Source organism: Canis lupus, chromosome 20, assembly GCF_011100685.1.
Source record: "Canis lupus familiaris isolate Mischka breed German Shepherd chromosome 20, alternate assembly UU_Cfam_GSD_1.0, whole genome shotgun sequence".
Lineage (NCBI taxonomy): Eukaryota > Metazoa > Chordata > Mammalia > Carnivora > Canidae > Canis > Canis lupus.
The window spans coordinates 14281040-14305924 of NC_049241.1; the positions used below are offsets into that span (position 1 = coordinate 14281040).

Genomic DNA, 24885 nt, shown 5'->3' on the forward strand with positions numbered 1-24885 from the left:
TTAGATAGAAACACTAATTAGTCACCAGATATCTGATCCCCTAATGGCCAAAATGTTTGGGAAAACCGGACTTCACTTTCTCTTCCTCCACCAAATAACACTGTGTTAACAGGCTGTCAGTGATTACCCTGACATTCAGCTTAATATATTTAACGAGAGATAAAGACGTCCATCCAGAGCCATTAGATAAACTCAACTTTGGTAGTAAACCTAATTTGACAATATTATTCCAGTACTTCAAATCTTAGTCTTTGCTAGGGCAACTACTCACATCTTTACTCCTGATTTCTCTAATTCACTCTCTGAATGAATAGGCACAGAGAATGCTTACCCACCAAGTGCTACTGTTCTAGGAAAATTCATTTCACTGTTAATGCTGAAGGGACAGGAGGATTTCAGATTGGGGGTATTTGTATTCTGTGGTGTCCCTGTGCTCTTTTCAAATCTCATCCTAGAAATGAAATGCATAGGTAGGAAGAGTTGTAGTAAATGAGCACTACCCGTGGATTATTCATTTGCAAAGATTGATAATGCAATAAAATACTCCTAACTTTGAAACTATGAGTAATACAATATAATCTTTTTTTGATATTTCTGAGTGCACTTTAAAATTATGCAGTGCCTTGGAGTCATTGAAAAGAATATTACTTTTTATAGATCATAGGACCATAGTACTTCAGAATTCAAAGAGACTTGTGTCATCTGGTTGAGAATTCACAACAAGGGTTTGTATACTTGCCAATTACAGTTGATTGGTATGGGTCCAGTATGCCATGCTGATGCTGGGTATGGGGCTAAGTAGACAAATATAATGTGATTGATTAGCAATGTCTGCCATGGGTAGAAGTAAAGAATAATCACTAGTAGGATACATATTTGCTATCCTTAACAATTCCAACATTTTCATTTTAAACATGAGAAGCCAAAAAGCTAAGCATAGTTCAAAAATTTACCTGAATGAACCAGCAGGTCTATGGTTGAGCAAGACTAGCCACCACTATTTCTATCATAGCATGCTAGCTCTGGAATATCAACTCACGATTTCTACAAAATAGAAAATCAAATAAGAGTTTCTTGAGTATCTAAAAACTTTGGCAGAAAAAGAAAAACAAGGCAGAAAATATCTTTGGATGGTGACATACATTTCCTAGGAAACTGGTGACAATTCGCTGAATAACTCAGAAGAATTTGAAGTTAATTTTCCAGTGAGGCACTATGTACTTTAAACTATAATCATGCTTTCAGAATTCATTTTTATACAGTCAATAAATATGTTTTAGTGTCTTCTCTCTGCAAGATACTGTATTAGAATTGTGAGAATAGAAATGAAACATTCTATGCAAAGATCCCCTAGCGTTCATTCAGCAGACATTTACTGAGCAGTTGCTCATGTCAGACAACTCCATCCCGGAGATTCAAAACCAAGCAAAATTCTGCCCTAAATGAGTTGTTTTCCTAGTAGGCAGTATCTGACACCATACTCAGTGGTGTCAACCAAACACAAACCAACTTTTTTGGTGTTTAGATCCACAGGAAATTCCCAAGAAACCAAAGATAGAGACAATGCTATGAAGAAAAAGGTAAAGTAAGGGAGATGCTGGCTATTTTTCAAAATAAATGCTTAGGCTTTAAATATTTTAAGTCTTTTTTATTGAAGTATGGCACATGTATATCAATCACAATGCACAGTTCAGTGAATCAACACACAGTGGATGGAATAATTACATCCATGAAAACCATCACCCAGGTCAAGAAATAAAACATTACCAGCACAGAAACCCCCATGTCCTCCCCAATCAGTACCCCTGATATCAGCCCCCAAGGATGAAAATTATCCTGACTTCCCACACCGGCCTCATTTGTCAATTCCTCAAGTTTATATAGATAAAATCATGTTATATTTATTGTTTAATGTCTGGCTTCTTTTGCTCAACAATATTTTTGTAGTTATTATCCACATTCTGGAGTAGCTAGAACTTGTTCATTTTTGTATCTGTAAATATCCTTTAGTTTCTTTATCCATTCTATCTATAAATCCACCCTGTAGGATATCTGTTTTGCTTACAGACTGGAATTATTAGGTAAAATGCTTCTATGGACATTCCTGCATGCATTTCTCCTGGAAATATACCTAGAATTGTAATTGCTGAGTCATATGGTACATTTATGGTGACCTTTATTGTAGTACTTCCAAACAGCTTTCCAAAGTGGTTACTAATCAACTTAAACTCATGCCTGTAGTACTAAAGTGTTCCCAATGCTACATATTCTCATCAACGTTTGGTATTTTCAGTATATTTAATATAATCAGTCTTGTAGCTATTTCATTAGAGTTTTAATTTGCATTTCCCTAGATTACTAAGGAAGCCTACTACTTTCTTATGTTTATTGGGCATTCAGATATCTTTTGGGAATTACCTGTTCAAACCTCTTGCTCATTTTTCATTTGGATTGCCTTTTTTTCTTTTATTTGTACAAGTTTTTGATAAGGTGGATTATATTTAAAGTAAGAACTTGTGTTCATCAAAAGACACAAGAGTGTTTCTGTCAGCGTTGAATCAAGATATATGTGACCCATTTCAGTTATTTGGAAAGAGAAGGTTTAATGATATAGAATTATTAACTAGATACAAAACCAGTTAACTGGATAACTAAAAAGGCAAAAAGAAAATACTAAGGCATCATGAAGGCAGCAAGTGCAGGAAATGGCTAACTCCCAGGAACTGGAGCAACAATTGGAAAGGATAACAACATTAAACTCAGAGCCTGGTGAAGTCAGCTGGTACTAGAGTCTCTAAGAGGGAGACCTTCAGGCTCTTGTGTAAATGCTGGGAAAGTTACAAACTGAATTTGATTGCCCCAGCAGAAACAATCTGATGCTGCTGCAATGAAGCATGAGTAGCTAGCTTGGAGTTAGGATCATGGAGACCACAGAAAGAGGAAAAAGTCCCTTCCTCCCGCCTTGCGGTATCCCTGGAGCACACCCTACTGGCAACTGATAAAGCAGAGCCTGGGGTTGGAGCTCAGAGGCTATAGCTTGATACCTAGCAAGAGAACAGAAGAACAAACAAAAGAGCAAGAGGGAGGGAAAATGCATATCCGACAGTGTGTTTGGGTGTAGGTTTGAGTGATGCCTAGAAGTTAATAAGAGCTAACCTTTGAGGAGGTGCCTACCACATTCTGGCCTGTTTTAAAGCTTCACCACGTTATCATAGCTCCTCTCGAAATGGCCTTTACCTGAGAACTCTCACTATTCCCACTTGAAAGATGAAATAAAGGCAAGAGAGTTTACATAACCTGCCAAGGGCACACTGCCGGGAGGTGCCAGATAGGGTAGGTAACAATTCAGATCAATCTAATTCATTTTTATCTTCATACTCAAATTCAAAAATAAAGAGGATTTACTGTAAAAAAGCTATAAAAGATTATGGTAAATGAGACATGAAAATTAATAGCAGGTCTCCTGGGTGAAGGGAACTTTTACAGTAATCAATATTTTCCGGTCATATTAGCTCATAAAAATATGGCAGATGGCATCAATACCTTTCTTTCTTTACCTTCTACTATCTTTATTTTCCTCTAGTTGGTCTTTTAGGAATCCTTGTCCTTGTGGTGAAAAACCACAGATTCTACTGATGGATTTGTTTAAAATTACATTACTGACAGTTGCTTGGATTTCTGTACTTTGTTCTAACAGACAGTAATTGTGTTTGGGTGAGGACAGTCCTTCTTTCTCTTCTCTACAATCAAAACTCAAGACCAGGCTGCTCTTAAAGCTGTAACCAACAGGAAAACTCTCTCATGTTGGCTGCATACAATTGTTTGTATGAATTTGAGCCACCTACATATGGAGCACAGCAATTTTGCTTTCCTCACTCACAGACACAGCCTCAGTGTGCTGATCTGCCAGAAATTTGGAGAAAAATAAGAGAACTCATTTATTCATTTATTCTCAAGTTGAAGTGTAGAGTCAGCTGCAAATCTGACTTTCGGTATAAGACAGACCAGCATGGCAGTACTGTGAAATTAAAAGTGGAAGCTAACATTTATTGGGCACCCTCTGGATCTCAGGCAGGATGGTAGGTACTGCCACTGCCTCCTACCCAGTGTGTGCTCGTCCATCCCCCCAGCTCAGCTGAATCTCCACCCTGCAGCCAAATGCCAAACCTGATCACATGACTCATTGTGATGGGGAAGATTAAAATTCTTAACTCTGTGTACCAGGCACTGCTTTCCCTATAGCCTGACTTCAGCCAATTACACCTTCACCCCCTGACCTCTATCCTACTAGGTTCCTTCTGACTCAGGGCTCTTGCACATGCTCTTTCTGCTTTTCTCTCCTGTTCCCCACATACACCTCTTTCCCCTAGTTGACTCTTATCTTCAGATATCATTTCCTGAGGGAAACTTCTTTGATTTCCCTTTCCAAACAGGTGAGGTCCTCTAGTTAGAGGCTCATAGCTACCTGGATTTTCTCTTTATGTCATCCGTCATTTATGATATAATACTCTCATGTCTATTTAAGCTTTGTCTATTTTTCCCACTAGACTGTAGGTTCTAGGAGACGATAGGCATGCCTGTATCCCTTACCATCATGTGTCCACAGCACCTAACAATGTACTGGAACATGGTCATCATTTGAGAAGGATGTCATGAAGGAGTCATTAACATCCATGATCACAGCTGGTAGGGTACATCAAGCAACCTGTTTATTCTACATCTGGTTTGAATTTTTCCCCCCACAAAGGCCAGGGCACATTCATATTCTCATGTCAGCTGCTTTCACTTCTTTATCTATTTGAGTAGGGTATACTTGATTGTCACTCTTCTGATGACAGTACACATGAAGCCATGAGGGTGACTGCATGAGCAGTTGCACGGTGAAGTTCTATGGTGGGGCCTGAGGATATTCATTTTAGCAAGTTCTCCAGGTGTCCTGAGCCCACCTTGAATGGCACTGCCTTGGCCCCACACCCTATTCCATTTTCACCCCTTAAACCTACCTGCTTTCAGAAATCTCCCCTCCACTCCAAGACCTTTGCATCTTCACATTGGGCCCTGCATTAGTTTCCTTTCCCCACTATGCCAAATTCCCACAAGCTCCATGGCTTAAAATGAAACAAGTATAACTATCTTACAGTTTTAGAAGTCAGAAGTCCAGAATGTCTCTAAGCTGAAATCAAAGTTTTAGAAGGACTGTATTCCTTCTAGAGGTTCAAGGGGAGAATTTGTTTCCTTGCCTTCCCCAGCTTTTGCCAGCCATTGCATGCATGGGCTACCACCTCACTGGTTCTCTGCTTCTGTTGTCATGCCTCCTTCACTGACTCTGACCTCATGCATCCTTCTTATAAAGACCATAGGTGATTATACTGAGCCATCCAGGTAGTCAGGATAATTTTCCATCTCAAGATCCTTAATTGAACACATCTGCAAAGTCCCGTTTTCCATTTATATATTCACAGGTTCTAGGAGAAGGATGTGGACATCTTTAGAGGTTTATTACACAGCCTAGCATATGCTCCAATCCCCACATCATAATTCTTCCTTTCCTACCATTTCTAGGGAAGAAATGCCCCTTATATTTGCCAAAGTTTACACCGTAACTTTTCCCTACACCTGCTCTTCACATCCTCCCACATTGCCTGCCCCTCCTGTTGTCAAATATTACATACCATTGTCTTCAGCAGTAGTGAGTGAATTCTTTTTGGAGACAGACTGGCCTGGGTTTGAATTCCCCGCTCTGTTACTTCCATGCTGTGTGGACTTAGACATAGAACTTCAACTCTAGCTCCCTTCTAGTAGATTTACGAATGTCTCCCTTCAGGGCTGTTGGGAGGATTAATGGAAATAATGGATGGGAAGTCTCTCTCCCACAGCCTGTCAGATGGAAAGCACTCAGATAAAGAAAATTTTGCCATTATTATCTTCATTGTTTCCCCTTCTATTCTAATTTGTTTTTATTTTCTTTTTTTATTTTTATTATTATTTTTTAATAAATTAATTTTTTATTGGTGTTCAATTTGCCAACATACAGAATAACACCCAGTGCTCATCCTGTCAAGTGCCCCCCCCAATGCCCGTCACCCATTCACCCCCACCCCCCGCCCTCCTCCCCTTCCACCACCCCTAGTTCGTTTCCCAGAGTTAGGAGTCTTTATGTTCTGTCTCCCTTTCTGATATTTCTTACCCCTTTCTTCTCCCTTCCCTTATATTCCCTTTCACTATTATTTATATTCCCCAAATGAATGAGAACATACACTGTTTGTCCTTCTCCGATTGACTTCCTTCACTCAGCATAATACCCTCCAGTTCCATCCACGTTGAAGCAAATGGTGGGTATTTGTCATTTCTAATGGCTGGTAGTATTCCACTGTATACATAAACCACATCTTCTTTATCCACTCATCTTTCGATGGACACCGAGGCTCCTTCCACAGTTTGGCTATTGTGGACATTGCTGCTAGAAACATCGGGGTGCAGGTGTCCCAGCGTTTCATTGCATCTGTATCTTTGGGGTAAATCCCCAACAGTGCAATTGCTGGGTCGTAGGGCAGGTCTATTTTTAACTGTTTGAGGAACCTCCACACAGTTTTCCAGAGTGGCTGCACCAGTTCACATTCCCACCAACAGTGTAAGAGGGTTCCCTTTTCTCCGCGTCCTCTCCAACATTTGTGGTTTCCTGCCTTGTTAATTTTCCCCATTCTCACTGGTGTGAGGTGGTATCTCATTGTGGTTTTGATTTGTATTTCCCTGATGGCAAGTGATGCAGAGCATTTTCTCATGTGCATGTTGGCCATGTCTATGTCTTCCTCTGTGAGATTTCTGTTCATGTCTTTTGCCCATTTCATGATTGGATTGTTTGTTTCTTTGGTGTTGAGTTTAATAAGTTCTTTATAGATCTTGGAAACTAGCCCTTTATCTGATATGTCATTTGCAAATATCTTCTCCCATTCTGTAGGTTGTCTTTGAGTTTTGTTGACTGTATCCTTTGCTGTGCAAAAGCTTCTTATCTTGATGAAGTCCCAATAGTTCATCTATTCTAATTTGGACTCTGGAGGTCTATACCACTTTTAAATATGGTTGGGTTCTCTCTGTAAGCCACCACTCCAATAGCATATGCCATGACTGGGTAGACATAGGCTGGCCTTTTCTATCTGCCACATTGTTTTCTAAGTTGAATTCAGTCCAACAGTTTTTTATTAACTCCCCTCCTCCCCCTGGGTTGTTTGCTGAGCATACGCAGGTGCGTAAGACATTCCTCAGGGTTGGGCAATGGAATACGTAAAAATAAAATTTCAAAGTAAAGTGACAAGTGCCATAGTTGCTTGGAGACATCAGAAAAGATTTCTAGATAAAGAGATACTTGAGCTGAGTGAAGTAGGAAATACTTTTTGCAGGAAAGGGGTTATTGCTCTTTGTATTCTTCAATTATATCACTGCCCAAGGCACTGGGCCAAACTCTATCATCAGCAAGATTTACGCTTGAGTGTTTCAGAATAATAAGAGCTTCACCATTCTGTTCTTTCAAGCCCAAGCCTGGCACAGACAGAGCTTGTGGTGCAGGCCTGGTTAATCCCAGGATACCCTACTTTTCTAGGGACAGGCATGATATAAATTTAAAGCAGCACCATCAGTTTTCTTGATTAGAATATGGTGACTACCCAAGCATCTTCAGCCAGCACTGAGAGACTCCTGCCAACAGGAAGACGGCCGTGTGATAAAATATAAAGAAGATCAGGCTGAGCTATAAATCAGTGGCTGTCTGACTTTTTAGATCTTGACTCATTAGAGCAGAGTGAAAAACCTACCTCCACACATCCTGTGCATGCCAGCTTTCTAAAGCAAAAGAATTCTGTGATGGCTAAGTATTGGAGTGAGCTCATAACAATAAAATCTCTGAAAATGCATGTCAGCCAACACAGTGATCAACAAAAGCAAATCCCAACATAATTTCTCAACTAAATTAATGCAATAAAAAGAGCAACAACCCAAAACCAATCCAATTGAAAGCAGCACTGATGCTATACATCTAACACAGCATCCTTCCAGAAGGTCGTGGGAGTCCCTTCGCTTCTCGTGCTTATGTGTTCTCAGTAAAAGCTTTGCAATATTGCCAAAGCACTGGGTGGCTGCCAGACTTATTGACAGAATATAAAATGGAGGTTTTAGCAAACTCTACTAATGCCTTAATTTTAATTTATGAGAACCAAGTTTTAGTTACCTGTATGTTTTAATGTTATTAATAAATAGTCCTTAGTTGTGTATCAATGTGAAAATCTATGGGCTTGTGTCTACTATCTGCAAACAAACAATAAAAAGACTTACATTCTCAGATCCATTTATAATCTATGCAGGAAAAGCCTTGCAACCTACAGTGGACTCAAGCTCTACTCAAAGATACTACGCTCCAAGTGAAACCAGCATGCATTCTTCATCTCCTAGTCCCCTTGATGTGGTTCTCTTTTCATCTTTCTTGGAGGAAGCCAAGGAGTGTCACACAGCACTGCAAGAATCAAGAATAACACTAAAAATGTATGTCAGAGCATGAATCTGGAGGTAGATCCAGACACTAGAAATCCAGGGACGAAGAGGGTAGGACAAAGTTTAAGGAGCACACAATGAGCTAAGGTTTATGGTTACCTGAATTTACAGATTTCTAGAAAATGAAAGCTAGTTGTGACATAGAAAAGCATTCATCTTGAACCTTTCATAGGGAAAAAAAGTGAGTTATCACAAAAAAATAGAAATGATAGCATGTACCTCTCAATATTGCTGTAAATTCAATGAAAGGACACATGCAAAGCACGTGGATTGATTTTGGATGAGAGTAAATGTTTAACAAATGTTTGCCCATTGCTGAGTGACAGGACCAGGATAAGTCTTCTCATTTAGAGGAAGTGTTTTGTCAGGCTGCCAACAATCCCTACCATATAGGAAATTCATATTAAAACAGTTGTAATCTCAAGAGCATGAAACTGACTCCAAGCTCTGGTACACTCTGAGTGAGTTCATATGCTTCTGTCCAGATAGGCATGAATCTCAGGCTCAGTTTAGAATTCTATCTATTAAGGTAATTCTTTATATGCTACCCTCCCATGGCAGGAAGTTCTACAGAGCTTTTGCCACACCATGGCTTATGCATCTCATCTCAGATACTCCTATGACTTCTCTGAAAAAAAAAAATATGCTCTTAATTTTTTTAATTAAAGTTATTATTAGGGACTCCTGGGTGGCTCAGCGGTTGAGTGTCTGCCTTCAGCTCGGGGCATGATCCTGGGGTCCTGGGATCGAGTCCCATGTCGGGTTCCCTGCAAGGAGCCTGCTTCTCCCTCTGCCTGTGTCTCTGCCTCTGTGTATGTGTGTCTCTAATGAATAAATAAATAAATCTGTAAAAAAAAGTTATTAAAGTAATTACCTATATTTTAATTTACTGATAAGTTACTTAGAATTATGACCTATTGAAAAAATAGAAACGTCTTAGAAGCCAGGAAGGGAAAAAAATCCCAGTATCCAAAGGTAACCACCCTTTCAGAATATTTCATTATTTAGGCTGCACATTGTTTTGTTTGTGCCTTTCTTTCTGTACACCTGTCAGAAACTGACTCTGGCTCACTTAAGCAGAAAATATTTTAATGGGAAAATAGCTGATCACTCACAAAATATTGGACATTTTGTTTGTCTCAACCTTCCATATCTTAAATAATGCCAACAAAAATACTTTGTGCATTGGGACACCTAGGTCGCTCAGCGGTTGAGCCCCTGCCTTCGCCTCAGGGCATGATCCCGGAATCCTGGGATCGAGTCCCACGCTGGGATCCCTGCATAGAGCCTGCTTCTCCCTCTGCCTGTGTCTCTGCCTCTCTCTCTCTGTGTCTCTCATGAATAAATAAAATCTTAAAAAAAAAAAAAAAAGAATACCTTGTGCACAAATTTTTATCTGTTCATTGAATTATTTCCATGGGTTTGAATTCTAGGAGTAAGGACTAGGGTTGAATCCTTTTAGGTCATGAGATCCTTATTTTGGGGTCTTGAATTTTGATTAAGTTCTTGGATAGCTACTATAAATCTGTAAGTAATTCTTATGAAGGAAAATGAGTGATAAACCTCCTCCGTGTGTTTCATGTCTAAGATGCATATAATATAAGGCTTACCAACTGCTCTTTGTCCACATTGTGGCTATTGCTGCAGCCAGATGAAGAGCTCTGATGTCATTGTTGAAACTTGGGCAGTTGGAAGAGGGGACTCCATGTGTTGCTGCTGCCCCACTAACTAGCCCTGTGTCAGTGCTGGATGCAACCATTGAGACAAAGTGGCCGAGACTCAGTCCTTTGCCTCTAAGAAGGTCCCTATGCTTTTTTTAAAAAAGATTATTTATTTATCATGAGAGACACATAGAGGCAGAGACACAGGCAGAGAAAGAAACACGCTCGCTATGGGGAGCCTACTGCAGGACTCAATTCCAGGATCCCAGGATCACGCCCTGAGCTGAAGGCAGATGCTCAACCACTGAGCCACCCAGGTGTCCCAGTCCCTTCACTTCTTAGAAATGTGTCCCCTTCTTCTCCGGGAACCATCATGGTTCACCTGTCATAAAAAACAAAATGAAACAAAGCATATAATGTGGCCCACTGCCCTGGATACCCTGCTATGTTGTTTATAGGCCCACTTCCCTAGCCGCCACCTTCACACTATAACCCAGCCAAGGAGAGAGATTCTATTTTAGTCATCTTTTTTCTCTGCTAGCTCATTACTCTCTTTCTCCCAGTGGAATGTAAACTCTGTAAGGACAGGCACTTCTGGGGTTTTTCTTTTTCCTGGCAGTTTCCTCAGTTCTTTTTTACTTTTTTTTAAAGAGTTTATTTATTTATTCATAAGAGACACACAGAGAGAGGCAGAGACATGGGCGGAGGGAGGAGAAGCAGGCTCCATGCAGGGAGCCCGATGTGGGACTCAATCCCGGGACCCGATCAGGCCCTGAGCCCAAGGCAGATGCTCAATCACTGAGCCCCCCAGGTGTCCCTCCTCAGTTCTTATAACAACATTTGGCCCATGAAACACACACAGTGAGTACAATGGTTAACTTAAGTTGAAGAACAGCCAGGCAGTATAGAGTCTAGAGTCTTCATGTGATTGTTCTCTCTAAACACATCTGGATTCATTTCTCGGCTCTGGCACTGGCTTTCAAAGCACCTGAGCCTTTTTTTTTGTCTTCCTGGCCCTCCAGTTAGCTCCTCTACTGAGCACATTATGAGACTCTCTTTTATCCATCTTTCTATTTTTAATTAATTGAAAGTCACATTACTCAGATATCTATTAATAACTTAATGTGAGGTATTTTCCCAATGAACACCTAGGTTATAAATTTTCCTACTGTCTCATAATATAAATGATAAACTGATGTCAGTTGCAGCTAAGGATACAAGTCCTAGCATTGGGGAACCCCAACTGAATTCATGCATTTTGAATTATATTTATTCAAACCCTAATTTAATTGGCTTTCTGCCTCTCTTCTAATTTCTCTCGTAAGTTGCTGGACTTTCTCCCATACAGATATGATGAGATACATTATTCTAGTTACAGCTGAACTTGGTCATTGTGCTGGTCTCTTATTTTCAAGCCAGTGGCATATGAAATTATTCAGTTCCAGGCCATTGGACGGCATCACAGCATTTTAGAACATCCAGGGATCATGGAACTTTGTTCCCCTGCAAGTGTAGAAAGATGAGGATAGTTAAAAGCATCAACCTCAACCGTTCCAGTTTCCTTCATTATAGTTGTTTATGCATCCGTGTGAAACTCTGTTTGAGTGAAACATTTTGAAACATGTATATTTATGAACACACATGTGAACATGTGTATACAAATAGACGTATTCATATATACATCCAAGTGCACACAGAGAAGACCTCTGATAGAGTTCCACCCTGTGGTAGAAGTTACTAATGGAACCAAAATACAGAATAAATAATATTCTTTCCTGACTCCTTGAAGTCAGGCTCGGCCCTCGGATGCACGTTGGCCATTAAAATAAGAGGGAGGTGGTGTGTGTCACTCGCAGGCCGAAGCAGTCCTCCAGAAGGAGGTGCTGATATGGGAGTGCCCTAGATTGAAGCAGCCTGCACTGGGGTTCTGTCTCCAGGGTTACCACACCCAGTGCAGACTTGATTTGAGCAAAAAAATACCCTTGTTGTGTTAAGGCGCTGAGAGTTTTTTACTGTGGTAAAACCTCCCACTTCCTGGCCATTGTAAACCCTTGGCCAAGAGAGAAGACACTGAAACGACCTAGCTGTGAGCCCAGGTCACCATGGGAAACAAGGCAAGGGTGGAATCTGGGACTCCTTCCCCCTCTCCTTGTGTTCTTCTCCTTGTACTCTACTCCTTTGCTTCCTCGCTACGGTGCAAACACCCTGTGGAATCAGGAAAAGCTAGAAAGCAAATCATGAAATGGTTTTGTACACAAGTTTAAAAACATAAATTGTTCACCATTTTACTATCTTGCAAAATCTTCCCTACTTTCCCTGTCAAATAAGAGATGGATGTGATTGCAAGAAGTCTCAGTAAATTGCCACATTAAGTATCGTCACAAATAATCATTCTTGCAAATAACCCAACATGCCTGAGACTTGAATAGGCTCTGGTGTACCTGAAAATATTATGAAAGCAGTGAAAGACGTATATAAAGGCATTTTTTTTCAAATCCCAAATTATTCACCAATATTACTGAAATATGAAAGTGAGTAGTTAATAAAATTGTCAACATTTTGAAAGGGCTATGAAATATCCTCACCACATCTAGTTTTTATGCTTGCTCACAGAGCAGGTTTCCCTGTTCTCTCCCCTGCAGGTCTGCATAAAGCAGACAAGATCCATCTTTCATTCCCTTAGAACCCTGGGATTTACAGGATCACAGACACCGAGACACTCATTCTGAGGCAGTGGCTGCCAGACCCAGCACTTGAAGGTGAGAAGCAGACTGAAGAAAGGATGTCTTGCTGGATATATTGTGTTTTTTCCTGATAGATAGGTTGCCAAAAAATTTTAAAAGATTCTCCATTTGGACAAGTTTAGGAGAGTATTTGCGGTTTCTGGAGACTAGAAATAAGAGAATTACCATGACTTTATTCTAAAGATTTTAAAGGTAATGACAGCACCATGAGAACAGCTCAAAGAACTACGTGAAAATGATCCCCTTTGTGAATGAATCACAGAACTACAAAGGATTGAAAGATCCCTAACTCTGATCCTTTATGGTCAAGGGAAGCCTAAGTGAACATGAAGCCTTGAGGGTAGAACCCCTCACTGCCTGGCACAGTGCTCGGAGCATCTTTGTGAGGCATATAATTCATGGACAGTGGATAGGAGAGCAGAAGGTGCTCTGGTAATAAGTACTGTAATAACACCAGACACGTGCCTGGGCTGCCCGGGCACACCAGGATGTGGTGCCATGTGGTGTCATTCTGTCTACACATACAAGAGGTTGCAAACACAGTGCTAGCCAGATCTGGGGAGGTAACACACTGGCTGTTTGGGGTCTCTGACCAACAGGGGCTGCCCATCTAAATGGGCAGCTGCCACTTCCTACAAGACAACTATTCCCATACCTGAATCCCACCAACAGCTGCCAAACCTTCCTGTTTTTTGAATAGAAATCAATACTCACATGTGTACTTTTCAATTTCCAAATGTCACCAACGAATTCAAAAACTCAAACTATCACAAAAGACAAAACAGATCCTCCTAACTCTAGCTGGGTGGTCACTAGTATTTTACTTCTTACCAGTGGAGGAGCAAGCTGCCATATATATGGAAGTGGGAAAAGACTCTTGGAACAAGGTAAATCTGTTACTTGCATGTGCTTCTATGCCAAAGAGTAAAGAACTGGAAGGTGTATGCAGTTCCAATATTAATGGATTAATCGCTTAATTAAAAATGGTGATGGATGAAATAGCACCCTTTTATTGCCGGCTCACAGGGCAGCAGAGAGGCTCCCCCAGGTCAGGTTTCACCTGCTTCACCGCCCTGGTGGCTGGCCCTCTTGCTGGGAGACTAAAGTGTATGTAAGCTGTGACCCCTGCCCAATACCCACCCTGCTCCATGCAAGACTGGCTCTTGAAAATGGCACACACAGCAGGAGGGAGGAAGGGCAGCCAGGATGGGCAGTTGGGAGGGAGGAAATCTCTTGAGCACAGCCCAGTAGCAGGGAGGCAGCCCATTCTGCCAGCCCAACGCCAGGTCTCCAGCCTGCTGGGTGCCCAAAGAGAAAGGTGGAAGGAGGGGACACAAACCTGCCACTGTCACTTGGGTGACCCAGGCCTCACCTTCCAGCCAGTGGGCCAAGTTCTTGGGCTGGGACTCTGGCCTTCCCACTGCCCTGTTCAAGCACCTGGGGCCAGCAGACTCTAGGGCTGGCGCCCCTTGGCTGACAGCTGCTGCTAAATCTGCAAGGCAATGTCCAAACTGGCCTTCCACAGTTGGAGACTCAAGGGCACATGAAGGCAGGGAAGGGAAGGTGAGGTTGAGGAACCTCCCTGCTGCACTGTGAGCCAACAGAAAAAGGGTGCTGTTCCATCTGTTACCATTTTTAATTAAGCGATGATTAAAGGCTGACCTTCAGAAGAACCTGGGTGGGCCAGAGGGCCTGGAGCTGAGAAGTAGGATATGTGTACCCCCGCCCCTCTTTCCCAAATGGGCACCCCAGCTTCGAGTCCCCAGTCACTCCCCTGTGTCCACTGATGATGAGAGAAGGCCCTGAACCAGTGCTTTAAAACACCGTGAAAGAGGGATCCCTGGGTGGCGCAGCGGTTTGGCGCCTGCCTTTGACCCAGGGCGCGATCCTGGAGACCCGGGATCGAATCCCACGTCGGGCTCCCGGTGCATGGAGCCTGCTTCTCCCTCTGCCTATGTCTCTGCTTCTCTCTCTCTCTCTCTCTCTCTCTGTGACTATCATAAATAAATAAAAATTTAAAAAAAAAAAAGTTTAAAAAAAAATAAATAAAAAAAAATAAAACACCGTGAAAGAACCAAACTTAAAAATCTCAGGAAACCACAGGTAGGGCCTGCTCATGTAGCTTGTGTGAGGAGAATGAACAGAAAGTTCTACCACCATTCCTGTTCCTCTGGGCTTGTCACCAGCATCTTGTACACGGTCCCTTCCACAGCTGCCTTGCAAAGGGGTAGGGGCAGAGAAGTGGGAGCAGGGGGTGGGAGGGTAGGTGGGGGAAGACCAGCACAGCAGAAGTGCAAATACAAAAATCTTAATTTACTGGGGCACCTGGGTGGCGCAGTGATTGAACATCTGCCTTCAGCTCAGGTCGTGACCCCAGGGTCCTGGGATCAAGTCCCACATGGGGCTCCCTGCAAGGAGCCTTCTTTTCCCTCTGCCTGTGTCTCTGCATCTCTCAAGAATAAGTTAATTAAAAATCTTTTTTAAAAATCTTAATTTACTGCGCACTATTTTCTCGTGTTGTAACTCGTGTTCTGAACATCAATAAATAGACATTTATTTTAAAAAATGATAACAGAATATATCTACAAGTCAATCTAGTTTGACTTTTTCTAAAATCTGTGATTTCTTTTCAAGACTCTTTTGACTGTTTGACTGGTTTTATCCATCAGACCAATTAGAGCTTAGTCTTCATCCCAGCAGGAGTGAGCAGGAATGAAATATTTTCCTTTAATCATGAGAGAAAATCTTGTCTGGAGTTGTCCTTCCCTTCTCAATATTCTCCGTGGCTGCCCAGCAGACTTTGTCTACATCACATCAGCCAGAGTTGTGCCACATGGCCACCCCTAGCTGCAGAGGATTATGAGGAAGAGCAGGGGGCTATAGTGGGCTTGGTGCAAACACAACCCCACAGGGCTGCGCACACTGTGGCCTCAAACAAAATGAAGGTTGTCATCAAGGAAGAAGACAGGAATTGATGTTAGGTCAGTCAACAATGTCTGCCATGACAGTGCACTTTGCTCATTCATTTATTCATTCATGAATAAGTATTTTTTGAGCACTGATTAAGTTCCGGGCCCTGTGCTAGGCCTTTGGAACACATGAGTAAACAAAAGAGGGAGAGACTTCTGACCTCCCAAGGAGTTTCTTGGAGGGGTGAGGGCAATTTTTAAAATGGAGCTTTATAGTAATTTTAGAAGTTGACAAATGCTTTTGAGGGAAGATACAGCAGAGAAGGAGGATAGAGAAGGATAGGGACTGGGGGTCAGGTTGCAATTAGATACTAGGCAGTCCTGGAATCATTCAGGCTGCTTTGTTACGAATGAACTGTTGGGGACGAGGGTGGCAGTCCAGAGACCGATATTGAGGCTACTGCAATAATCTAGACAAGAGGTAACTAACTGACTGCTTAGACGAAGGCAGCAACATTCTTCACCACATTAAACAACAGGAGAAAGATAACACAAAAAAAAAAAAAAAAGAAGAAGGAAGCCAGAAATTTCTCTTCCCTGTGTGTGCATTCCTGTATTCCTTGCTGCTAATAAAGTGCAGAAGCCAGAAATTGAAAGAGCAGTGGGCTTTTTCATTCTCATTTTCTACCAGCCTTAATTACATCCTATTAAAGTCAGTTCTTAAGCGACAAAGCAACCATCTATGAACTTATGGATTTCCTTCCCCTCCGGTTTGCCGAGCTCCTTATCAATGAACACCTTTCACCCAAACAAGAAGACATGTGAGGAACTCAGTATGATACTTTGTTTCAGGATAAAGTTACTGAATTAAAAATAAATGGTGAATGATCATGTTTTCCTTTTTGGTTTTAATAACCGAGGCTAATCCAAGAGACCTGCTTGCTTAGATGTTTTTGTTCAGTGATCATTTGTTATTATCCCTATTGAAAGATGGAACTTTGGATGACTGGGTAGACTCTGGAGAGATGAAATAAAGGAGGGAGCAGATGGTGAATAGGAATGGTCGGTAGAAAAAGGAGAATGGGAAGTAAAAGATACGCAGATGGTAGTAGCATCAGTGACCCTGAAGCAGTGGACAAAAGAAAGAATGAGCTAATGCTTTCCCAGCTACACCTGCTGACCCCACCAGACTTACAGCTGTCCTTTCTTGTCCATTGGGTTTTTCAATGACCCAGGGTACAGATCACAACTCTGGATACCTCTGGAGAGGTATCTGGGGAGGACCATGGGCAGGTCAGAGCTTCCGCATTTAGAGGCCAGATGCTGATGTGAAAAGAAACCTCTCTGCAGGTATGCACAGTTTATTGAAATTCCATAAAGTATAGTGAAGTTGCTGATGCCACAGCATCAGTCATGTCTATCTGTACACTTGCTTTCGTCCTCTCCCCCCAGCTTCACTCTCTCTGACACCCCACACCCCACCCATTGCCTCATCATTCTATCCTGCATTTTCTTTTGTCACTCAGGCATAGACTCACCCTTCAATTGACTAGAGTGACCATCCTAACTTCACTAACCATCACAGTGATGTATTGTATGTAATTGTCATCAACCCAAATGTAAAAGGTGATACTGTCATTAGTATTGCAGATATTTTTACCTAGAACAAATCCGGGGCGGTATATGGTCCATTCTCATTTTTGCAGATGGGTACACAGAGGCCTGAGGCCATAAATGGCTCTACCAAGGCCACAAAGTGATTTGGGAACAAAGGCAGGATGACGCAGAGTGGATTCTTGAGTCTCACTCATTAGGAGGCTCTTAGCTTTTAAACTTTTCAGTGAGGCACATTTTCTGTTTAAATCTCAGATTTATCACTGTTTTCTCCAGAACAATGCTGCTGGTTCCTCTCCACACCTCCCCTTCCCACCATGCTGAGATACCCTCTTTCCTTTGAAGATTCTTCAGCTTTCACCCTTGATAGGAGTAGTGGTGGTGAAAAGAAACTACGACTGTTTCTTTTGCTGTGCAGAAGCTTTTTATCTTGATGAAGTCCCAATAATTCATTTTTGCTTTTGTTTCTCTTGCCTTCATGTTCAAAAGCTTCTGCACAGCAAAAGAAACAGTCAACAAAACTGAGAGACCACCTACAGAATGGGAGAAGATATTGGCAAATGACCTATCAGATAAAGGGCTAGTATCCACGGTCTCTAAAGAACGTATTAAACTCAACAGCAAAGACACAAACAATCCAATCATGAAATGGGCAGAAGACATGAACAGAAATCTCACAGAGGAAGACATAGACATGGCCAAGATGCATATGAGAAAATGCTCCGCATCACTTGCCATCAGGGAAATACAAATCAAAACCACAATGAGGTACCACCTCACACCAGTGAGAATGGGGAACATTAACAAGGCAGGAAACAACAAATGTTGGAGAGGATGCGGAGAAAAGGGAACCCTCTTACACTGTTGGTGGGAATGTGAACTGGCGCAGCCACTCTGAAAACTGTGTGGAGGTTCCTCAAAGAGTTAAAAATAGACCTGCCCTACGACCCAGCAATTGCACTGCTGGGGATTTACCCCAAAGATACAGATGCAGTGAAACGCCGGGACACCTGCACCCCGATGTTTATAGCAGCAATGGCCACGATAGCCAAACTGTGGAAGGAGCCTCGGTGTCCATCGAAAGATGAATGGGTAAAGAAGATGTGGTTTATGTATACAATGGAATATTCCTCAGCCATGAGAAACGACAAATACCCACCATTTGCTTCAACGTGGATGGAACTGGAGGGTATTATGCTGAGTGAAGTAAGTCAGTCGGAGAAGGACAAACATTATATGGTCTCATTCATTTGGGGAATATAAAAAGTAGTGAAAGGGAATAAAGGGAAAAGAGAGAAAATGAGTGAAAATATCAGTGAGGGTGACACAACATTAGAGACTCCTAACTCTGGGAAACAAACAAGGGGTGGTAGAAAGGGAGGTGGGTGGGGGGTTGGGGTGACTGGGTGACGGGCACTGAGGAGGGCACTTAGGATGAGCACTGGGTGCTATGCTATATGTTGGCAAATTAAACTCCAATAAAAAAATTAAAAGAAAATAAGACACCACGAAAATTTGTGTCCAATCGTCCAAACCAGAAACAACCCCTCTACTAGAAAAGAATTATGCTTGGTGTGGCAGGCCTTAGTTTTTCTTTTGTCCTTTAATAACTCATCCTTAGTTGAAGTCATAATGAGTCGGCTTTTTTTTTTATAGCCAGACAATCTCACCTGCCAGTCAATCCTAGGCCTTTGTCTCTTCTGGGTGGGTCATCATCGTCTCAAGCATTTGCTTCTGATTAATGCGTGTGGGTTGTGGCACACACCTGGAAACTCCTGGAAACTGCAGAAAAGAGCATCTATCAGCTAGAAGCCGGCTCCCCTCGTTGTGACCGATGCGTCTTCCCAGTCTTCACACGTAGGCTTTGCAAGAGTCGGAGTTAGGCTGGGAAAGGAACTAGGGGTGGGGGAAGGGGAGGAGGGCGGGGGGTGGGGGTGACTGGGGGACGGGCACTGGGGGGATGGGATGAGCACTGGGTGTTACTCTGTATGTTGGGAAATTGAACACCAATAGAAAATAAATTTATAAATAAAAGAGAGTCGGAGTTAGGGCTGCATGAGCAGGGTTCTCTTTGCTCCCCGCCCCCCGTCGTTAAGGGCGAGGTGGAAACGAGGACGCCGCGGAGCGGTCCTGCAGGGCGGGAACCAGGCGCGGGCTCTGCAGGAGGCCCCGAGGGGCGGGGACGGTGAGCGCGGGAGCCGCCAGGGGGCGCTGTGGCCCCGGTGCGCGGGGCGGCGGCGAGGGGTGGACTCTCCCCGAGCTGCCCGGGCGCCGCCCTGTCCCAGCCTGCTCTGCGGGTAAACAGACATGGACGGCGAGAGAGACCCGCAGGACGCTGCGCACAACATGGGCAACCACCTGCCGCTCCTCCCTGGTAACCTCCCGGGGCCGGTCCCCGGCGGCGGCGGGACGGGGCGAGGCTCGAGCGCCGAGCGGCGCGGCAGGGCTGGGGAGCGGGGCGGGGGGCGCCGAGGCCCGCTGGGGCGCCCCGGGAGGCGGCCGCATCGCAGGCCTCCGGCCACGACCGGGTCCCGCTCACCCGTCGCCGGCCGGGCCGCCCCAGGCTAGGAGCGAGGGTTTGGGGGTCGCGGAGGGGTCTGCTCCCAAGGCCAGGGACCTTCCCTCTCCGTCCGCCGTGTGTCCAGAACTTGGCTCCAGGGAAACGGCCTAGAACTGAGGGGGAAGGAAGGAGGGCAGATGGAGGATGCGGCGAGGTTAGCAGCCGTTACTTTTCCGGGACGTCTTCCGCCCGGGTAAGGGGGACCGCGGGCAGGGACCAAGCGCGCCCCACGTCAGGGGCCCGGCAGTGAGCGCCTGGCACGCGTCTCTCCGTTCCATCCTCCCCACATAACTTTTCGGATCCCGATTTGGTAGGAGAGACCTAAGTTAGCAGATGAGTGCAGTGACTTGCCCAAGGTGACACAGTCGCAGAGCCGGGACTGCAGGTCTGCCCGCAGGACCCTTCTGTCCGTATCGCCAGGGCCGCCTCACCGCTTCACTGCCAGACAGTGTTGGTGTAGGTTGTTCCCGAGCACGTAGCTCAAGCAAGTAGTAGGATATGCGTGATGAGAGAGACCTGGGAGTGTGATGTTAAATCCAGTGGTTTGGTGGTGGTGGTGGTGGTTGTTGTTGTTGTTTTTTACCTTTGTTCCTCAAAAATTTAGAGCATGGTTTTATATTAGAATCCGGGGCAGAAAGAAAAAAAAAAAAAACTAAATGCATGAAATAATCCGTATGGATTTGTCACGGGAGGCTGTAGAAGTGAAGCTTTTCAAGGTTATCGGACAGACTGGGGCCTTTAGCTGGGTTCCTTCACTGCGTGCCGTTTAGGTGTTAACGGGCATGAAAAGAGGTATGATGACACCGCCTGGTACTTGAGGAAGTGTATAATCCATATGAAGCCAAAGATAGTTGATTTAGGACCGGATAAGTTAATGCTATTGTCCTGAAGAGGGATTGAGGTAAAGCATTGTGAAATGGTTCTGGAGACATCCAAAAGCATATACTTAGGGCGGGGCTGTGGAAGAGGAGGCCTAGGAGGTGGGCCAAGTCTGTTGTTGGGGAGCTTGCATCTCTTGCCAGTGGGTTGGGGCTCTTTCCCATGGGTTGCCCAGAAACAGCTGTGGGTTACAGGGAGTTGCCCAAGGGAAGCTTTTCTTGGAGGATGAGTTTGTCCCCTGGGAGTTGTGGGGCACCAAAGAGGAGAAGACTGAATGCATGCCCACCATACAGAAGGGAACTTTTATGTAGAAATAAACCCAGAGTCAGAGTCGGTGGTTGTTCCTGAGGCCAACCTAGCTGAACTGACATAAAGGTAAGTGTGTCAGCCTTTGACTGAAGAGCTGAGCTGTTTATTTCAGAGACATCAGCTCCACTCTGAACGTGCCAAATCCAGTGTTTCGGGGAGGTTACTGATGTTCTGTTGGCATTCATGTGGTGCTCCTGCATGAGATGAGTCATCAGACTTCACCCTGGTAGTTCTGAACAGTGTGTGTTTTGTTGAAAAGAATCAGGAGTGAGGGAGTGCCTGGGTGGCTCAGTTGGTTAAGCAGCTGACTCTTGATTTCAGCTCGGGTGATGATATCAGGGTCCTGGGATCAAGCCCCACATCAGCTGCCCACTCAGCGAGAAGGCAGCTTGAAAATTCTCTCCCTCTTCCCCTGCCATGCTTGCATGCTCGCTCGCACGCGCGCGCTTTCTCTCCCCTAAATAAATAAATAAATAAATAAATAAACAAACAAACAAATAAATGAGAATCAGGAGTTAGAAGGCCCAGAGAGGTGTGGATATAATAATAAAGCTTTTCTTTTTTTTTTTTTTTTTTTGGTGTTCAATTTGCCAACACATAGAATAACACCCAGTGCTCATCCCATCAAGTGCCCCCCCTCAGTGCCCGTCCCACAGTCACCCCCACCCCCCGCCCACCTCCCCTTCCACCACACCTAGTTCGTTTCCCAGAGTTAGGAGTCTCTCCTGTTCTGTCTCCCTTTCTGGTATTTCCCACTCATTTTTTTTCCTTTTCCCTTTATTCCCTTTCACTATTTTTTATATTCCCCAAATGAATGAGACCATATAATGTTTGTTCTCCAATTGACTTGCTTCACTCAGCATAATACCCTCCAGTTCCAACCACGTCGAAGCAAATGGTGGGTATTTGTCGTTTCTAATGGCTGAGTAATATTCCATTGTATACATATACCGCATCTTCTTTTCTAAATCATATGAGTTTTATCTGTAAAGAAACATAGGATCATCCATAAAGCCATGTGGTATGAATTGTTTTAAAGAGCAGTACTCTTTAAGTGCTGAGGAAGTAGTTTAATATTTAAGATGCCCAGAATCTGTCTTGGCCAAAAGGAAACATTAATAAATAAACAACTGAGTAGGGGGAAGTCGGTTTTGGCCATATTTATGAGAAGGACTACTGTATATAAGGAAATTGAGATTTTTGTTGTTGTTATCTTTTGGTTAAACACCTGTGTTCTTAGCAAAAATATTTATGAAGCGGTAGACCACTGACCATTTAAATGTAACTTGAAATAATTATGTTACTCTCCTTGACCTATCCTTATATCCAGGAATTCCAGAGAATTAAAAGAAAGTCCTAGGCAGTTACTGTATTGAAAAACATTTGTTGGGATGCCTGGGTGGCTCAGATGGTTAATGTCTGCCTTCAGCTTGGGTCATGATCCCACGGTCCTGGGATGGGTCCCAAGTTGGGCTCCCTGCCACTGTTCCCCCTGCTTGTGGGCTCTCTCACTCTCTCTTTGCTTTCTCTCTCTCTCTCTCTCTCTCTCTCTCTCTCTCTCTGATAAATAAGTAAAATCTTTAAAGAAAGAAAAAAGCATTTGTTTTTTCTAGTCAGGAACCAAGTTGGAGGTAATTGGACTTAGATAATGATATACACAAAAGAAAATGACAATTTTGTAATGACGTTTTATCTGTTTAGAAGTGTATTTGGGGCATTTAAAAATACATGAAATATGAGGTCAGAAATGAGATTCAGTTTGTCTAGGCCAGGATTTCTTAACCTCAGCACTTTTGATTTTGGGGACTGGAAAATTCTTTGTTGTGGAGAACTGTCCTGCAGGATGCATCCTTGTAGGATGTTTAGCAGCATCTCTGGCCTCTGCCCACTAGATGCCAGTAGGGCTCTCCTGGTTGTGACAACCAAATATATTTCCAGACATTTCCAAATATCCCTTTAGGGGCAAGATCATCCCTAGGTGAGAACTGCTGATCCAGAGTAGGAATTTTACCCACTGCTGTCGTTAACAGGACAAACTCCCATTTAGTAGAATAGCACCTATTTGGTGCTATTTCTAACTTTCTATTATTAGTGACATCAACTTTTTAAAGTAGATCAGCTTAGTTTTCATAATCTAAAAATTTTGTTTGGGGAAAGTTTTCTAAGACATTTCCTTTAAAATCTATTTTATGTTTCATGTGAACTTTATTTTTACATTTAAAATTCCAAAGCAAAATTGGAATGAAAGTGATTACAAACATTTCACTTTTTAATAGTATAGTGACAGCCAAGGATGTGCTGTCCCTGCTATGAAAATGTTTTTGCTGGGTAATAATGTTATCTTTTTCTATTTTAATTAAAGGGTCTTCCTTCCTTCTTTCCCGTCTTTTATAAAAACTTTAAAGAGTTTTAAAGAAACTTAGTGATTGTCTTGTTCCTGCCTGTCATTTTTCAGATACGGAAACTAAGGCATAATCAGGTGAAATGAGCTGTGGAAGGTCTCTAAATTAGTTACTGGCAAGGGAGAAGAAACAAGTTTCTCACACTAAAGAATTTAAATAATTTATGTAGATACTTCCTCTTCAAGTAGAAGGGAGCATAATCCCCAACTTCTTAAGTATCAGTTGTGCTGCATAATTGGCTTCCAGAGAGTACAATGTAGAAAGGAGGAAAGAGTAACTTTACAGTAGAGAAACCTGACAAAGAAATCTCAGGTGGGTGATTATGATCAACATCAGTAATCAGTCATATTTGATAGTATGCACCCTAGATAGGATGTGATGAACACAGCCCTTAGTCTCTTGTGGTGTTATCCCCAAAGTACATAACCTCAATGTAGGCATGAGAAATACATCAAACAAATTCTAATTAAGGGACATTCTATAAAATGCCTGCCTTTCTCCTCACAACTGTCAAGGCCATCAAAAACAAGGAAAGTTTGAGATACCAGCCCTGAGGAGACTAAGGAGACATGATGACTAAATGTCATGTGCTAGTTTGTATGGGATCTTGAAACAGAAAATGGATGGTAGGTAAAAATAAGGAAATCCAAATAAAATGTGGAGTTTAGCTAATAGTAATGTGCTACCACGGATTGCTTAGACAGATGTACCATACTGGTAGAAATGTTAGCTATGGGGGCAAATGGAGAGAAGATCTCTAAAAAAAGGAGATTTCAGTATATCTTTGCATTCTTTATGTAAATCTTAAACTAATCTGCAAAAAAAAAAAAAAAAATAGTAGTTAGTGGCAGACCCCTGCATAGGCCCCAGCCCTCTGGCTACCTCTTCACAGGATATAGAGATTACCACATGTGAGTGGTGTTAGAAGAAACCCTCTTCTCACGGGCTCAGAATCCTCATGAAAGAATTACGTATTTGAAGGGGAACAGCGCTTTGACATTTTCTTGCATCCATTTTGTTTTCTCATAATCTTCTACTTTTATAGCAGAGAGTGAGGAAGAAGATGAAATTGAAATGGAAGTTGAAGACCAGGATAGCAAAGAAGCCAAAAAACCAAATGTCATAAATTTTGACACCAGTCTGCCAACATCACATACAGTACGTAATGTAGTTACAGATCTTATACCGCAGGTACATCCCTGTAACGGTAGATGGAGGTTCCTACCAAGTGAATGAGGGTAGCCTTATTGGATATTACCTCACAGT

The 24885-nt window shown here is 42.9% G+C and overlaps 1 protein-coding gene and 1 long non-coding RNA gene across 5 annotated transcripts in view; one reads left to right on the forward strand and one right to left on the reverse strand.

The window, feature by feature from the left end:
• Positions 1-6920: 6920 nt before the first annotated feature.
• LOC119864644 lies at positions 6921-19363 on the reverse strand. Its single transcript, XR_005374684.1, has 3 exons — positions 19140-19363; positions 8326-8503; positions 6921-7692 (listed from the first exon to the last, which is right to left on the reverse strand). It is a non-coding gene; the product is annotated as an uncharacterized LOC119864644 (long non-coding RNA).
• A 340-nt stretch (positions 19364-19703) lies between these two features.
• CRBN (cereblon) overlaps positions 19704-24885 on the forward strand; it is a 32998-nt gene continuing 27816 nt past the window's right edge. Inside the window, exons 1-3 of one of the 4 annotated variants that reach the window (XM_038565806.1) lie at positions 19728-19843; positions 23673-23931; positions 24665-24777. In XM_038565806.1, the coding sequence (XP_038421734.1) occupies positions 24694-24777 (84 nt within the window). In that variant the 5' untranslated portion in view covers positions 19728-19843; positions 23673-23931; positions 24665-24693. Of the gene's footprint in view, positions 19844-23672; positions 23932-24664; positions 24778-24885 lie in introns of all 4 variants that reach the window. The other 3 variants (XM_038565807.1, XM_038565804.1, XM_038565805.1) reach the window with 3 other exon arrangements.